The sequence below is a fragment of the Chlorocebus sabaeus genome, chromosome 1 (assembly GCF_047675955.1).
Source record: "Chlorocebus sabaeus isolate Y175 chromosome 1, mChlSab1.0.hap1, whole genome shotgun sequence".
Taxonomy (NCBI): domain Eukaryota; kingdom Metazoa; phylum Chordata; class Mammalia; order Primates; family Cercopithecidae; genus Chlorocebus; species Chlorocebus sabaeus.
The window spans coordinates 107,040,640-107,059,189 of NC_132904.1; the positions used below are offsets into that span (position 1 = coordinate 107,040,640).

Consider the following 18,550-nt stretch of genomic DNA (forward strand, 5'->3'; position numbering starts at 1 on the left):
GTAACCAAACAAAGGGCCAGTAATAACTTCAAAATAAATTCACTGATCTCTTAAAGAATCTGTTCTCAGGCAATGAAAACTTAGATTTTCTTGTTTATAACAACTATGTGAAATACATCAAAATAGAATGAAACTATTGATTCTTTTACAGATGTATAATAGTACAAACTTATCAGGACAGGTTTAGGTTATGCTTATCTTAGCACCAACAAATTTCACAGTTGGTTCTGTGACAGGGATAACTATAATTCCTTGCCTCGCAGAAAACAAAGTAAACTACAAACAGTATATGGTATATATTTTCTGTTGTACTTGATGTTTATAACTAGATGACCTCATACATAGTGGATACCACTGTGAAATAGAATATATTTAAAAGGTAATGTTTTAAAGAAATGATAAGCTATACATTTAGGCAAAATACCCAATTAATTAATTGCATTAATCTTTTGGGAATGAGTTTAATATCGTACCACTTACCTAGTGTTAAGTATCCCCAAAAACTAAATAATAATTTTATGTGAGCTAAGAAACAAACAAATATGAAGTAGTATCTATTTACTCCTCTGTCCCCCAAATGGGAAAAAATGAGGAGGAGAATGGAAGAAGTTCTAAAATGGAATAAAGAGTGATTAAATTTTAAAAACTGTTGTCTATTTACAAATGGCCCTTTATTAAGAAGGTATAACATGAATACTAGAGAGAAATTATGACGTTGGTATACAAGTAATTGCTGTTTTTGCCATTACTTCCAAAGGATCTTTGACCCTCTGCTGTCTCCTCTGCAGTTATATTCAGTATTGTAGGTCAAAAAACCTATTATGCCTAAGAGTAAATGAATAAAGGTCATAACTGAATATGAGAACCAAATGTCAGTAATTTGTTTTTGTCTTTTACATTTAAATAATAACACAAATCTGCAGCAACATTATCAACTAATCTGCAAGGTGCTTTCCACTTCAAGTCATTTTAAATACATGGATTAATCACATATGCAACTCCCTGTGTTCCTTCATATGTGATGCCTCAGTAGTAGCATTTCACATTACACTTATGTTTCTGACCCTTTCTAGAGAGCAGGGGCTATGTCTTCTTCCGAAATTTTCTCCCTTCCTTCAACAATTATTTACTGAACTCTACTCTGTAGCAAGCATATTTTTGCATTCCCAAATCCTGGTATAAGGTCTGGCACAAACTATACACTCTATAAATGAGGGTTTTATGTGAATTACAAAACCCAGTCATTCACCACATAAATACTGCCATACCCAAATGCACACATATGAAAACAAACAAACCTTTAAGGGGCTCTGCTGGAATGGTGTCATTAAGAAAAATGTAAGCATTTGCAAGAGTATATCTGCACTGTAAACTACACCTTTGGAACACAGTGTTGACACTTATCACTTTGAGCTACATAGTAAACATCTGCCTGACAATAAAGTTAATCATTTGTCAACAGAAAAAATGGTGCTAATTGGATATCCACATACAAAAGAATAAAGCTGGACCCCTACCTCAGACTATATACAAAAATTAACTCAAAGACCTAAAAGTAACAGCTAAAAACTATAAAAATCTTAGAAGGAAACACAGGCATAATCTTGTCATCTTGGATGAGGCAGTGGCTTCTTATTAATAGATATGACACCAAAAGTACAAGCAACAGAAGAAAAAATCTAGACACTGTCAAGATTTAAAATTTCCATGCTTCAAAAGACACCATTAAGAAAGTGAAAAGACAACCCACAGAATGGGAAAGATTTTATTGCAAATCACATATCTGACAAGCGACTTGTATCTATTATAAAGAAATATTAAAACTCAATAATAAAGGCAAATTGCCCAATTAAAAATGGGCAAAGGATATGAATACAGTCTTCCAAAGAAGACACACAAGTTGCCAATAAGGATATGAGAAAATGCTCAACATAATTAGCCATCAGGGAAATGCAAATCAAAATTACAATGCGATACCACATCACACACGTTAGGATGACTATAATAAAAAAAGATAATTACAAGGGTTGGTGAGGATTGAAGACTGGACTCTTATACACTGCTGGTGGGAATGAAAACCGGTAAGACAGAAAACAGTTTGGCAGATCTTCAAATGGTTAAACATAGAGTTACCATATGATCCTGCAGTTCTACTCCTAGGTACATATCCAAGAGAAATAAAAACATATGTCCTCAAAAAGACTTGCATATAATTGCTTATAACAGCATAATTCATAGTAGTAAAAAAGTGGCAACATTACCAATGCCAATCAACTGATGAATGAATGGGTGAACAAAATGTGGTATATCTATACAGTGAAATATTACTTGGCAATAAAAAGAAATGAAATACTGATACATGCTACAACATGAGTGAACCTTGAAAACATTATACTAATTGAAAGAAACCATTACAAAAACCATATATGATTTCATTTATATAAGGTGCTCAGAATAAGCAAGTCTATAGAGACTTAAAGATTTGTGCTTGCCTAGAGTTTGGGGAGACAGCAGAATTGGGGGATGATAGCTAAGGGGGTTCAGTATTTCTTTCTGAGGTAATGAAAATATTCTAAAATTTACTGTGGTGATGAATGTACAATTCTATGACTACACTAAAAGCCACTAAACATAACTTTAGGTGGGTGAATTGTACGGTATGCAAATTGATTTGGTTAATACCAAAGAAACCTAACTATCAAATTACTAAACCACTGGGCTCCAGTCCAGCAAACTGGTCCTTAGCCATAAGTTATAATTTTCTTCTTATCACAATCATTTGAACTATATGAAAATGGAAATTTTTTTTATCCAATATATTTTTTGTACAAAAAGTTTCAGTGGCTCTCCATTTGAGTTCTTCAGAGATCTGAGGAATTTGCCCACCTATTGTTTTAATTAAAATTTTTTAAAAACTCTAGATTCATGTGCATGTGCGTTACATCAGTATATTGTGTACTGGTGAGGACTGGGCTTCTAGCATACTCATTACCCAAATAGTGAACAGTGTATCTGATAGGTAGTTTTTCAACTCTTGCCACCTTCCCACGCACCTCCCTTTTGGAGTCTCCAGTATTTATTATTTCCATCTTCATGTCCATTTATATCCATTGTTAGATCCTACTTATTAGTGAGAACATGTGGTATTTAATTTTCTGAGTTAGTTCATTTAGGATAATGGCCTCTAGGCTCCACCCATGTTGCTGCAAAGAAAATGATTTCATTCTTTTTTTGGCTGCATAGTATTCCGTGGTGTATATGTACCACATTTTATTTATCCAGTTAACTGTTGATGGACACTGGGGTTGGCTCCATGACTTTGCTAATGTGAGTAGTGCTGTGATGAACATAGAAATGCAGGTGTCTTTTTCTGTTTAGGTGTCTTTATAATGATTTCTTTTCCTTTGTGTAGATACCCAGTAGTGGCATTGTAGGATTGAATGATATTTCTATTTTTAGTTGTTTGAGAAATCTCCATATTGTTTTCCATAGATGTTGAACTAATTTACATTCCCATCAATATTGTATGTTTCCTTTTCTCCACATCCATGCCAACACCTGTTTTAGTTTTTTTTTTTTTTTTTACTTTTTAATAATAGCAATTCTGATGGGTGTAAGATAATATCTCATTATAGTTTTAATTAGCATGTCTCTGATTAGTGATTTTTGAGCATTTTTTCATGTGCTTTTTGCCACTTGCTTTTGTTCTTTTGAGAAATATCTGCTCATGTCCTTTGCCTAGTTTTTAATGGAGCTGCTTTTTTCTTGTCGAGTTCTTTCAGTTCCTTGTAAGTTCTACTTGTAAAGTTTTACTAGTCCTTTGTCAGAGGCATAATTTGTGAATATTTTCTCCCATTCTGTAGGTTGTCTGTTTACTCTTTCTTTTGCTTTGCAGAGGCTGTTTAGTTTAATTAAATCCCATTTGTCTATTTTTATGTTGCATTTGCATTTGTCTAGTTTCATTCTTCTGCATGTGGCTAGCCAATTTTCCCAGCACAATTTATTGAATAGGATGTCCTTTCCCCATTGTTTATTTTTGTTGGCTTTGTTGAAGATCAGTTGGTTGTAGGCATATGGCTTTATTTCTGGGTTCTCTATTCTGCTCCATTGATCTATATGTCTATTTTTACACCAGGACCATGCTGTTTTAGTTGCCATAACCTTGTAGTATAATTTGAAGTCAGGCAATATGATGTCTCTGGATTCTCTTTTTGCTTAGGATGGCTTTGGCTATTCGGGCTGTTTTTTTTGGTTCCATATGAACTTTGGTATTTTTTTCCTAATTGTGTGAAAAATGAAATTGGTAATTTGATAGAGATTGCCTTGACTCTGTAGATTGCCTTGAATAGTGCGGGCATTTTAATGGTACTGATTTTTCCAATCCGTGAGCATGGGATAATTTTCCATTTGTGTCATCTACGATTTCTTTCATCAGCCTATTTTGTTAAGGGTTTTTATCAGGAAGGATGTTGGATTTTATTGAATGCCTTTTCTGCATCTATTAAGATGACTGTATGGTTTTTGTTTTTAGTTCTGTGTATGTGGTGAAACACATTTACTGATTTGTGGATATTGAACCATCATTGCATCCCTGGGATGTAACTCACTTGATCATGATAAATTATCTTCTTCATGTGCTATTGGATTCAGTTTGCTAGTATTTTGTGGAGGATTTCTGCATCTGTGTTCATCAGAGATATGGCCTATAGTTTTCGTTTTCTGTTATGTCCTCCCCTGATTTTGGTATCAGGGAGATACTGGTGTCATAGAATGAGTTAGGAAATAATCCTTCCTCATTGGTTTTTAAGAAGTTTCAGTAAGATTGAATGCCAGTTCTTTGTATGTTTGATAAAATTCAACTGTGAATCTGTCTGGTCCTGGGCTTTTGTTGTTGTTAGAAGATTTTTACTACTGATTCAATGTCATTACTCATTATTGGTCTGTTCAGGACTTCTATTTCTTGCTGGTTCAATCTTGTAGGGTTTTATATTTTCAGGAATTTATCCACCTCTCTAGATTTTCTAGTTTATACACATAGAGATGTTCACAGTAGTCTGTGATGATCTTTTGTATCTCTATGTTATCAATTGTAATGTCACCTTTATCATTTCTGGTTGTACTTACTTGAATTTTCTCAGTTAATTTAGCCAGCAGTCTGTCATTTTTGTTTATCCTTTCAAATAACCAACTTTTTGTTTCACTGATCCTTTATATCTTTTTTTTGTCTCAATCTCATTTACTTCTGCTTTAATCTTTGTTATTTCTTTTTTTTTATGCTAGCTTTGGGTTCCAATTGGTCTTATTTTTCCAGTTCCTTGAGGTGTGACATCAGGTTGTAAATTTAAGATCTTTCTATCTTTTTGGTGTAGACATTTAAAGTTATAAACTTTCCTCTTAGTTCTGCTTTTGCTGTATCCCTGAGGTTTTGATATGTTGTGTCTCTATTTTCATTTGTTTTGAACATTTTTTTGATTTCTTAATTTCACTGTTTACCCAAAGGTCACTCAGGAGCAAGATGTTTAGTTTCCACATAGTGTGTGTTTATGAGAGTTCCTCTTGGTCTTGATTTCTAATTTTACTCCACTGTGGTCTGAGAAGATGCTTGATATGATTTTGATTTTTTTTTAATTTATTGAGAGTTCTTCAATGGCCAAGCATATGGTCGATAATGGAAAATGCTCCATGTAGAGCTGAGAAGAATGTATATTCTCTGGTTGGCTAGAATGTTCTGTAAATGTTTGTTAAGTCCATTTGGTCTACAGTTCAGTTTAAGTCCAGAGTTTCTTGGCTGATTTTCTGCCTTCCTGATTTGTCTAGTGATATTAGTGGGGTATTGAAGTACCCCACTATTATTGTATTACTATCAAGGTTTTCTGAGGTGTAGTAGTATTTATATTTTATGAATCTGGGTGTTTTGGTGTTAGCTGCATATATAGTTAAATCTTCTTGTATTGAACATTTAGTCATTATATAATGCTATTACTTGTCTTTTTTTCTATTGTTGGTTTAAAGTATGTTTTATCTGATATGAGGATGGCTACTCCTGCTCACTTTTGTTTTCAATTTACATGACATATCTATTCTTACTTCCTTTCTATTGTGATTTGCCACCATTCCTCCCCTATTCCTCCGGTGTCCTCCTTAGGGTTTTCACATAGCAAATTCTCAATAGTTGTGTATTGAGTGAATGAATTAACATATCCAAAATCTGAGATTTTAAGGTGGTAATACAAGTGTGCCTACGTAGAAAAAATGAAGTTGTAAATAGGTAACTGAAGAAAAAAAGTTTTGTTGTTTTATTTTCAACAATGCAGAAAACACTTTTTACATAAAAACCTGTATGCAGACTCTCACTGAAATTTTAACTTCATGACAGCCAAGAGATATAGTACTATTTTTGGAACCTCTAAATCACTCTGAATCTGCTCATTATTAGTTCTCACAGAGATTAAAGAAAAACAAAGCATATCAAAAGGAAGGAACAGGATGAAAGATTAAAGTTGGAGGTGAACTGCAATTTTTCATGCTTTGTTTTGTTCCAGTCACTTTATGAGGAAAAAAAATCAAGCATTTCAGTTGAATTATGGATGGTGAAGTCACTTTCAAGCATTTAAAATAAGCATAGTATTAAAATAAGGGCACTGGGAAAGCTTTTATAGAACTCCAAATTTTCAAGGCTAGAAAAAATAAGTAATCAAATTTACAAATTAGCTTATCCAAACTTGACTATTAATTCTTTTGTGGCTAGTCTGTGCAATTTGGTGAGCATTAAAGTATTTCTTGTCTTCCCTACATGCCTGTAGCATTTACTTGTGGAGACATATCCAAGCCACTGAATAATTATACTTCAACAACACTGGCTCTGTAAGGGAAAAAGAGAATTACTTTTAACCTTGTACCTTGCTTCTGGGTCCTACTATCACAACAAGGTTTTGACCACTAGGTAAGCTGAAGCTTCCTGCTCGTGTCCATTTGGTCTCTGATAAATACGATCTTCTATTTACCTCTAAATCATCCCAATCAGAACCAGTTTAAACATTTAGCTAAAATAAATGTAATCGCAGTACAGACTACTGTAAATGAATATACCTTCCTTTCTGAAGAAAGAAATGATTTTACTTTTCAGCTCTTTCCTCTTTCCGAAGGACTATTACCACGCTGAAATACAACAATAAATATGATAATCTATGTAATGCAGAAGAATGGGCACTAGGCTAGGAGACACTGGACCTTAATTCTGGACCCTAGTTCTACCATTTAATTTCTCAGATTTTCTCTAAAATGGACATAATACCTGCCCTACTCTCTATATAGATATATTCATTCATATATATACGGATGAAAGTCCTCTGAAATGAAAGGCACCGTGATAATGTAACATATAGACAGTAAATTTTTAAGTGCTTTAGTGCTGTACATAAATAAATATAAGGATATTAGAATTTCCCTTATACATTATTCTTTGTTTCCTTGCCTCCATCCTCACACATGCAGGATTCATGGAGCATCACCATGGGTCTTCATGCTGGCTGGATTTTTTTTCTTTGGCAAAGCTACAAGTTTCAACCTTTGGTCATGATAATCTTTAAGTAGCACCCTGGAGTAGGTAGAGTCAATCACCAATGTTCTCTGCCTAATAGTTTCTTACAGGGCAGGAACCTGCCTATAAAAAATAGTTTCTTCCTACATTTTTCACATAATGGTCCCTACAAAATGATATTTGTACAACCATAACACTCTATGATAAACAAAGGGGCACCCTGGCTCCCCAGTATCCATCCACTCACCTGAAGGCCAAGGGGCTAATTGTCAGACACATTTGCAACAGTTGGGAAGCTTTGCCTTATGGTAGCCCCTCATTGTTTTCAACGCAGAGGGGAAAAATACTGTGATCAAATCCTAAAACCATAATGGTAAAAAACTAACGGACTATATCAAAATGAGAAAAAAAAAAAAGCAAAGCCAGGTCTATCTAGATTCAGACATAGTGTTACCCGGTGATGGCTATTGTTAAAGCTGAGGTTCGAAAGAGTGAATGTAGGGATAGGAGAGGAAATAAAAACAGACTCTCCTAGGTGTAAATTAGGACTCAGGTAAATAAGGAAAGCAAAAGGCCACGGAGCAGCTGTGTTTTCCAGATCTTTGATATGTGAGCTGATGTGGGCACACATACGTTCCATTTTCAGAGTCCACACACAAGTGACCAGACATCCAAAAACAAGTTTTACATTTCAGTTGTGTCATGTGACAGGTGTCTGTCAAAATTAGGTCAAGGCTGCTCTCAGCACACCACTGACCTACAGTGCTGATGAGGCTATTTCTGCTGTCAGTGAGATGTTTCTAACATAAATTTGTCCTAGACAAAGAAAATAAGACTGAAACAAAATATGAAATAAACTGGGCTGTATTGCCTGCAAGCCCCATTATTGATGGTTGACCAAAGGCAATCATCTCTGCTCCCTTTCCAGTCTCCTACATTGTGGCAAAGTCTCCTGCAAGTAAACAAAAGCTAAAGATCAACCCTATCCTAGTTTGCTTCAGAAAACTGTTGTAGTTGCCACTACCAAATTGAGCATTCTCTCTGCAGGCTTTCTGCACCCATCAGGACCTCTAGAATCCCTGTGATCCTAAACACCTGAAGTACCAACAGAACAGGAGAGCAAACTTTTCCTTCACTTAAAGTTTACTTTAAAGGTTTATACTAAATGCTCTGAAGACATGAGGGGTATGAGTAATCAAACTCCACTGAATCATAAAAATATGTATTTCCTCAAAGCACTGTGCATATTATGAGTATACAAGTGTTATGTACACACATACAACTTTGATATTATATACCTATTTTTTGTGACACTTTATAATATATTTTAGCGGCAATTTAAGTTGAAATCTAGTATATTTTCAGCTACAGATATCTCCTAGGAAGGCAAGTTTTACAATTACATATTTTTGTTAAGTTGTATGTAGTCCCATAAGGTATAACACGACTTTACTTTGAAAAGGATAGCCACCAAGTCCTGGATGGAAAGGTAAGAACTGTGAAAGAATTCAGACATCTAAGTTATTGATTGGAGAGGATTTCATTCCTGTAGATACCATCAGTTTTCTCAGTTCTCCCCCAACTACTGAACATGTTCCACCTTTTGTCCTGCAGCCCTTTTGCCAAATCATAACCCGGGAGAATGCTGAAGGCACAGAGGGTGATAAATCGCTTCATGACAATCTTCAGTTTAGAACTAAAAGCAACAACTGCGCTAACTATTTAGGTATCTATGACTTGTGAACTTTCAGTCTACGAATTCCAACTGCCTATTTTAACTTAGGGGACTCAATCTTCAAAATTAATAATTACTTTTTACACATATATAAAAAGATTATCCTTTACTTTTATTTTATACAACTGCAATTTATTCTAGTCTATAAACTTTAGAGTCACAAAAACTAATTTTTCTTCCGCTATGGTAAAATGCACTATTGTATTCACATTTTAAGTGAGAATAACTATGGACACAAAGTTTTTCCCTCCAGACTCAGTGGAGCAGTGATATAAAAGTTTACTGAGTTGAGAGAATTTCAACTGGGTTTCCACATGATTTTCCACAGTGGAATCATCTCAGGCTTAGGATTCAGTGCACCCACACGTTAACTTTGAAATAGACTATTCTGAGTTTTTCTGGAGAATATGGCAATCTTTCCAATAGCAAGCAAGGCTGAGGTATCAGCATAGAGATCAGGCCGGCTAAGAGCTCTTGAAATACATCTGCCTTATACAAAACATCTGAAAATGTCAGACACCGAAGCATAAAAATCACCAAAGTAATTAGACCAGTGATTGTGTCATTGATTGTCACGAAAAGTCAATGTTTACCTAATATTTACCTAATGGTAGCAGTGGACATAACATTCAATGGTAGACAGAGAGGGTAGAAATGCCACTCTCCAAAGAATGTATACTCTTTTTTTTTAATTGAGAAAAGGCCCTCAATTGTACTTTTCTTAGCTGGCTATACATAATTCAAACCTACTCTCCCCTGTATCTTATGTTACAAACAATAACAAATGCAGCAATAGTCTCGTTGAAAAGAGAAATGGAGTTGGAAGAACTGGGTTCAAATTCCAGTTTTGCACTTAAACTGTACTGTAGCATTGACATGGTTCAGTTCCTTCTTTAGGAAAAAATTAATACCTACCTCATATAATTGATGTGTTTTAAATATAGTTAAGCATTCACTTAAAGAGATTTTTAAATTTTCTTTATTCTTCCATAAGTTATAGTCAACCGTTATATTTTTATTCAAGTTTCTGCCTCATGGTATTTTATATTCATGGCTTCCAATGATGACTGCTTTAAAGGATGGTATACATTCATATGCATGTACATGTTCTGATGTTACATTTTTAAACTCAAACTCCTGTTGTTGCTTTACACCTACGCTCACAAGATACACTAATAACTCCTGCACTTTTGGAAAGTGTTTTCATTTACCTTTCATGACCCACAAAAACCAGCCTTGTGAGATGTGCAGGATTGGGGTTATTACCCCATTTTACATACAAAGAAACAAAGCCCAATCGGAAGTTCAGAGGTCACATGAGGGATAACAGAGGCCATTCTTGATTAATCTAATTTTATTTTTATAATTCTAGGATCCTCCCTGCCAAAACAATCTCACGTATCTGATTTTATGCAACTCATTTTGTGAGTAACACCAGATAAGAATTGAAGAGGATACTAGTTTAACTATGGGCATAATATTTTTCTCAGTATTGAAGAGTAAAACTAAAGCTTACTCACTAAGATGTTTAATTCGAGCCCCAGTATAAGACACACACATGGTCCAAGTTCGCCCTTGTTCTACCATGAGGTATTATAAACAGATTGGACCCAGAGAATTAGAAAGAAAAGGCAGAATGAAGTTTACAACAGCAGCTGCTACATTTAAAAATGTTAGAGCTATTTTAAAATTATTTTCCCTTGTCTGGCTTTCTGGGCCTATAAGTCTCTTTTCCCTATTCCAACGCTTATCCTATTTAAAGATTTTTCAATTAGTATATGAAACCAAAAAGTCAGAGTATTTGAGTCTGATACAAATCATTCCTAAAATGATTCTAATATGTGCTTCCACTTCATTAAAACTATTCTGTGAAAATGTGGATATCCTCAAGGATGTATGATTCCAGAATAATTTAAAGTATTATCTATGCTTTATCTATATGCTATTATAGAATCCAATTTTTAGGAATTACTGTACAAATTTATTGCATATTCTTTGGAAGTGCCTCAGTGATAGAAAAATCTTTGTCTTCTGAGAGTGGATTTGATTTTTGGAAACAATGAAATCCTCTGAGTAGTGAGTAAAAGTGAATGATCTAGCTGGGCAATTCTGCTTGAGATTAAAATAATAAATGTGGCTATACTATTAAGAGACTGACTTCATTTACAGCATCTATATATTAGCTCCTCAAACATATCTACCTCAGGACCTTTGAACTTAATGCTCCCACTTCTTTCTATGGCATGGTCTTTTTAAGCCTTAAGAGAGTTAAGGGACACTTTAAAAAGGCCTTCCCTGAACACTCTAATGCAGAATGATCTAGCTCAACAACCACATTTGTCTAATTCAGGGTTATGTTTGTTCCTTTAATAACAGTTATCACCATTTATTAATTTTTTTTGTCTCTTCCTCTGACTGGTGCTGTCCAATACAGTAGCCACTAGACACATGTGGCTCTTCAGATTTAAATTCAAGTTGATCATAATTAAGAAGCTTACAGAAAAAAAAAATGACAAACTGTATTTCACCAAAAATAAGAACTTCTGTTCTCTTGAAAGACACTCTTAAGAAAGTAAAAAGACAAGTCACAGACTGGGAAAAAACACAATTAAAATTGGGCAAAATATTTGGATACTTCACCAAAGATAACATATGGATGACAAATAAGCACATGAAAAGATGCTCAGCATCACTGGTCATTGAGGAAACGCAAATCAAAACCATTAGATAGCATTTTACATCCACTAGGATGACTGTAATAAAAAAAGGCAGATAATAATAAGTGTTGGTGAAAATTGGGAGAAGCTGGACTCATATGCACTGCCAGGGGGAATATAAAACCACTTTGGAAAAAACAATTGGACAGATTCTTAAAAATGTTAAATATATACCTAAAATGTTATATATATATATACACACACACACACACATATATACACATGCTTAAAATGTTAAATATGATCCAGCCATTCCACACCTAAGTATTTAACCCCCCCAAAATGAAGTCCATGCAACGACTTGTACATGAATGTTCACAGCAATTTTATTTGTAATAGCCTAAAACTGGAAATAATCCAAATGCCTATCAACAGATGAATGGATAAATTGTGGTCTATTTACATGATGGAATACTGCTCAGCAACAAAATGAACTATAGATACACGTAAAACCATGGATAAACCTCAAAGTAATTGTACCGAATGAAACAAGGCAGACATAAAAAGAATATAATGTATGATTATATTTACAAATAATCTTTGGAAATGTGAATTAACCTACAGTGACAGAAAACAGACTAGTGGTTGCCTGGGAATGGGGAGGGAATTAAGGAATTAGAAAGAGACATAAGGAAACATTGGGGGATGATGAATATGTTCCTTAGCTAAACTGTGGAGATGGTTTCACTAGCGTATATATATGTCAAAACTATTAAATTTATATACTTTAAATATGTGCAGTTTATTCTATATCAGTTACACTTCAGTGAAGCTGTTAAAAAATTTTTAGTTTCTCAGTCGTGCCAGCCACATTTCAAGAGCTCAATAGCTACATGTAGCTAGTGGCTACTGAACTGGACACGGTAGATAAAGGAGTTCTATCATTACACAATGTACTACTCAGTGGCACTACTCTCCCCAGTCAGGAGAGAGGAAACTACACCACAGAGACTCCCACTTGTTTCTCCAAACTAAGTTTTATTACAGCGCAGCTATGTCCATTCATTTCTACGTTGTCTATGGCTGCTTTAGCACTATAATGGCAGAACTGAGTAGCCTGTAACAGAGGGCCTACAAACCTTAAATATTTAGTATCTGGTCCTTTAAATAAAGGTTTGTTGACCCTGCTCTGAGCCATAAATTCTGAGGCCAGGGGCCACATCTGTCCTGTTCACTGCTGTACATAACCCAACTAATATTTATGGAAAATCTAATTAATATACAGCAGACACTATTCTAGGCACTGGAGAGGCAGCCTTAAGCAATACAGATAAGGTCCCTATTATCATGGTTTTCACAATCTGGTGAGGGATGTGGGTAACAGATGAAAAGCAAGTAAATAAGAAAATATCAGGCAAGGATGAACGCTAAGATGATAATAAAGCAGAAGGCATACAGAATGACTGAGGAGCAACTTCCACTTAGGGAGTCAATGGCAGGCCTCTGCTAGCACCTACAATCTACAACAATATGAAAGTCAAGACTGCAAAGACCTGGGGCTGAAGCACAGAGAAACACCATCAAGGCCTCAAAATAAGAATGAATTTGATGACTTGAAACATGAAGAGGAAGAAGGCCCGTGTGGTTGGAGAATACACAAACAAGGGGGGACGCGTAGATGAGGTGGGAGAAGTAGACAGGGCCAAGAAAAAGGGGTCTGAATTTTATTACAAATGGATGAAAAGTCACTGCAGGATTTTAAGCACGTGAGCAACATGATTAATTTACATTATAAAAGATTATTCTGGTGCTAAGTGGTGACTGGATCAAAAAAGGGCAAGAAAGGTGTTAGGCAAGTTAAGACATTTCTGCAAAGGTACAAGTGAGAGATGGCGGCTTGGCTTGGACTACACTGGCAACAGTGGAGATGAAGTGGAGAAAGTCAATGCACATTCGGATTGACAGTAGCTTCCCTGATGGATTGGTTGGTGCAGAGAGAGGAAATGAGTTGAAAATGAATCCTAGATTTTTGGCTTGAACAACTGGGACACAAAGGTATGAATTACAGATATAGGGATATTGCAAACACTAAGTGTTAACATTTATTAAGTGTCTTTTATATGTCATTATTTACTGAATTTCACATTTACTTTTCCCAATGATGTTGGAAAGGTAGGTACTGGTTTGTTAATGTGTGAAGCTGTTGCTTCGTAACAAATGACGGCATCTCAAGGATAGTGACTACGATGAGTAAAAAGAACGTGAGAAAAGAGTGAAGCAACCCTGCATTTACTGGACAAGCATTACTTGATAAATGATAATGAAGTTCCTCTCTAATGCTTCCTCCCTTTGGCTGTGTTACCCTTAGCTAAAAAAAAAAAAAAAAAAAAAAAAGAAAAGAAAAGAAAAAGAAAACTGTTGAGAAAAATAAATCTTTGATTTTCTTCCAATTCCTTACGTTTACAAAAAGAAAATGTTTTAAGTTTTAAAATTTATGTCAGTAAATGTAGGGCTAGCCTGATAAATTCACGTTTTATTTGGGAAGACTTGACTACACACACACACTCCCTCCACCTCTGAAGGGGAAAAGCGACAAGGACAAACCGCAGCCTCAATACATCAAAGGCTAAGCGGGCACTACAGCCCATACATCATCAAGTTCACGGACACCCCCTCGATGGCTCCGTGACACGGTCAAGGTCCTTGGGAACTCCCACACATTTCTATACTCGGCACACCGATCACCTCTCTTCAACTGACCTCTAGCCAACCCAAGATCCTGGTGGGAAGATTTAGGAAAGGCAGTAAAATAAGACAAGCAGGGAACCTGCGTAACCCCTTTAAGTCTCTAATGAAACAAATGCAATCCCTTAAGATATTTCTTAAGGAAAAGCTAGAAGATGCCTCTAATCGCCACTTGTTTCCAGAAAAGCTGGAAGTGCACCACTAAGACAAGGAAAAAAATGGCCAAATATCAGAACGTCTTATACTGGGGGCGGGGGTGGGGAGGCGGGGGATAGACAGGGCTAGAAACACCCAAATCAATTCCTCAGGGAGCGGAACGGCCGAGGCTGGCAGCCCGCGGCCCACGTGCACTTGCTAAGGGAACCGTTCCAACGAAACCTGACCCGGATCGGAATCCTCCCGCAGCACCGCGGCTGTGTTTATTGGAATGGAACGCTACAAGTTGTCACCTGCATCCATCTCCCAGCTTTGACAGGGAACACGCGCTGCCCCCACGCCCACACCGACACCTGGACCCCTCTCCAGTCCGGCCAGAGTCCCAGGGGCCAGCGGACCAGCGCAGGGAGAAGGCCCCCGTCTCAGCCCTCAGGACCCCCAACCACAGCCCCCCCGCCCCCACCCTGCCCAGTTCTAGGCCCAGCCAAACCTACTTGTCACCGTAGAGTCGACCGTTAGCATCCACAGTCTCCCCTCCAACTGTGACCCCCACCTCGGAGACCTGGAATCATCCAGGATCCTAGTGTGGGGCGCAGTACCCCCCTATATCTGCCCCCCGAAAACTGCCATGGAGCAGCCGCGCCTCGGCGGGCAGGTGAGGGGGCCGACCCCACTAGCGCCGCAGCCCCGCCGCCTACCTTCTTCAGCGCCGGCTGCCGCTCCCGGGCAGACATCGCCGGGCCTGACTTCGGGGCTGACCCCGCCAAAGGGCAGTGCTCGCCCAGGCCACTTCGGGGGGCCCAGGGACACGGCGAGGGGTCGGGGAGAGGCGATCGCCCACTCCAGCCCGCGCGCGACTGAGGGAGGAGCCGGGCTGCCGATCCGGCGGCGGATGGAGACGGGAGGGAGGCTGCGGGGTCGCTCGGGGAAAGATTAAGGCTCTAGAAACGGAGAAGCGGGCGCTCCGCGGGAGGTGGCGGCGCGGCCGGCCGTCAAGGGCGGGAAGTGTCCTGGGACTCCCGTTAGGGGCCGCGAGCCTCGAACGTCGAATCCTCGCGGCGTCCGCCTAGCGCGCTACTGTGACGCGCGCGGAGGGCGCGCGCCGGGAGTGGGGGCTGCGGCGGCGGAGGGCACGGGCCCCCGCTCAGCGTCCTCACCTTCTTGGTGCCGCTGCCTCCCGCGAGCCGAGACACTCCTGTCAGGGAAGAGGAGCGCCCCGGCTGTCCCCCTAGAGTCTCCTGCTGGGGGGACATCGCTTCCATGAAGAAAATCTTCAAACAAATCCCAGCCCAGGAGGAGGCTACACGATCATGTCCGCGGGCGGCCGGCCGGAGGGGCGAGGACGCGCGGGCCGAGGCGCGGCTGCCGAGCTCAGGCGGGGAGCGGAGCTCGGGGTGCCGGCCGCGCGCCTCCCGTCGGGGCCATGTACCTCCGCCTGCGCTCGGCACCGCGGGCTGGAGGCTAGTGCAGCATCGACAGCCAGTCAGCGCCGCGGCCCGCCCCGCCTCGGGCCCGCCCCCTCCGCTCTGGGCGCCCAGCGCCGGGGCCCGCCCCCGCAACCCTCCTCAGCCCTCCTCCAGCCTGGGCCCCAGTCGCCTCGTCCCAGCCTGCGGCGCGCCTGGCGGGCGTTTCTCTACATAGGTTAGCGCACCGACCGCGGGCTGACCTTCTCGGTCTGTGACTTCGCGTGGGTGCAGCCCGCAGGAGCTCACCGGCCTGTGTCACGCACCGGGGCCTCCAGTGCACGGACACGCGCCTCTACCGCCACCTGCCCACTCCCACCCGACCCCATCCCTTCCCGCGCCACGCCGTGCCCGCGGCGGCGGAAGGCGCCGCTGCAGCGCCTGCATCCACGGAGCGGTGGCGACCTCAGCCTAAGCAGAGGAGTTGTAGTGATTCCTGCCTCGCTTTCAGGGGACTGCGGAGGGTATTCCCCGCCCCACCCACAGTCCTGAGGCCTCGGGATAGGGTGGCACGTCGCAGAGTGTCGCGGCTGTACAAATTTGGAAGCCCACAGCATCGCCTGACCTCTTGTGCAATCCCCAACGCTAGCCTGTCTAACCCTGAGTGGGCTTCAGCAGCCGGTCGTGTCAGCGGCCCCTGCACGTTTGCACCCGCGGTTTCCGCTGTCTGCAGGCTGCAGAGACGGGGGCATTCCAAACGTGAAAGCGCAATGAAGGAAAATGCAGACTGAGCGAGGACGCCGAAATTTGGCTAAGCTATTGAGAAGGCTACAATATGTGGAAGTGTTTATCAGATATCTGGGTCGAGAGCATAACTTCCTGTCAGCCCAAATAGTGGCAAAAATATTTTAAAGGCCAGAGAATAATCAGAGGCAGGGGATTTGGAGCTGACCGGCGTTGAGCTGAGTGTTGCTGCACTTTGCAGGGCTGCTTGATTGGTACGGATGATTCGGTAGATGGCATTCTTCCCTTGGAGTCAGGACTAGAGAAGCAATGGTGGGTTAGTGAGGAAGGACACCGCGCTATGATACTAGGTTGTGGAAGGGGTTTGGTTTGCTTTTGTGGTAAGAAGAAAAAAATCGAGGTTCCTGCCTGGTTAGGCTGTTAATAGGACAGGTTGTAGAAGAACGGCTCTGGCCGGCTCTGTTCCGAGGAAGGCATGCTGTCCAACACACACTCGCGCGCGCACACATCATCACCACCATGCCCAGGAATTGTTTATTGTGGAAATAATAGGGGGAAAATGTTCCAGCCCGTTTTAAGCCTTGTCCACATCATATTGTTTAAAGTAGGCTTACATAGGCTTTATAAATCACACACACGTATAAGTCACATCTATGATTTATAAATCATCTATTATTGTGTTTGTGTATGTATGCATATACATACACAGTTTTTCCTGGTGACTCTCTTTTTGCAGCGGAGGCCCATGTGCAGCGACAGGACTTTGCCCCCAGCATAGAGTTTGTCATGAATTGTACACTGCAGAGGACTTTGCAGTTCCTTTCATTCCTTGCTGAAATCATCCACTTACAACTTGTTAGCCTCTTTTAGTTCCTATCATAAATGCACGGTCCCAATTTTCCTTACTCTGTTTTATTTCGATAGCACTTAATCTCCTTCTAATATATCATGTAATTTACTTAGTATGTTTAGTGTTTATTATCTATATCTCAGAGAAATGCAAGCTTCCAGAGGGCAGGAATCTTTTGTGGGTTTGTTGTTGTTGTTGTTCTTTGTTGTATACCAAGCACTTGAAGCAGTGTCTGGTGCAATAAATGTTCATTTGCTAAAGGAATTAAGGAGGCACACAAGGGTTATGAGATAGGTCTTAGAAGGGCCAGACTGGTAGAGTTGCTTGTTCCACTCAGAGTGCCCCATGTTTCCTTTTGTGATCTTTTTTTCACATGTTTCTTTTTGTGATCAATACTGCATGTTCCAAATCAAAGTGGTATTTCACTGCATATTTGGAAAACTCACTTTTACTTCTTAATTTTTAAGTGCTTTTACTTCAATACCCATTAGTTTTGGTTTCCACAGAAAACTGTCCCATACCTAAAGAAAACTGACTTTGCTCAGATTAATATTATCACCAGACTCATGTTTTAAGAACACAAATTTGATCACATCACTCCCCTGATTAAACCCTTCTTTGGCGCCTTGTGTTTACAGGATAAATTTCAAATGCCATAGTATGATGTATATGCAAGGCTGCCTATAAACAGACACCCTTGCCTCCACTTGTTTCTCTTGT

The 18,550-nt window shown here is 39.6% G+C and overlaps 1 protein-coding gene across 2 annotated transcripts in view; it reads right to left on the reverse strand.

The window, feature by feature from the left end:
• Nucleotides 1–16,301, reverse strand: part of ARHGAP20 (Rho GTPase activating protein 20) — a 124,407-nt gene extending 108,106 nt beyond the window's left edge. The window contains exon 1 of one of the 2 annotated variants that reach the window (XM_038005237.2): nucleotides 15,991–16,301. In XM_038005237.2, the coding sequence (XP_037861165.1) occupies nucleotides 15,991–16,095 (105 nt within the window). In that variant the 5' untranslated portion in view covers nucleotides 16,096–16,301. Of the gene's footprint in view, nucleotides 1–15,531 lie in introns of both variants that reach the window. The other variant, XM_038005238.2, reaches the window with a different exon arrangement.
• Between the last annotated feature and the right edge of the window lie 2,249 nt (nucleotides 16,302–18,550).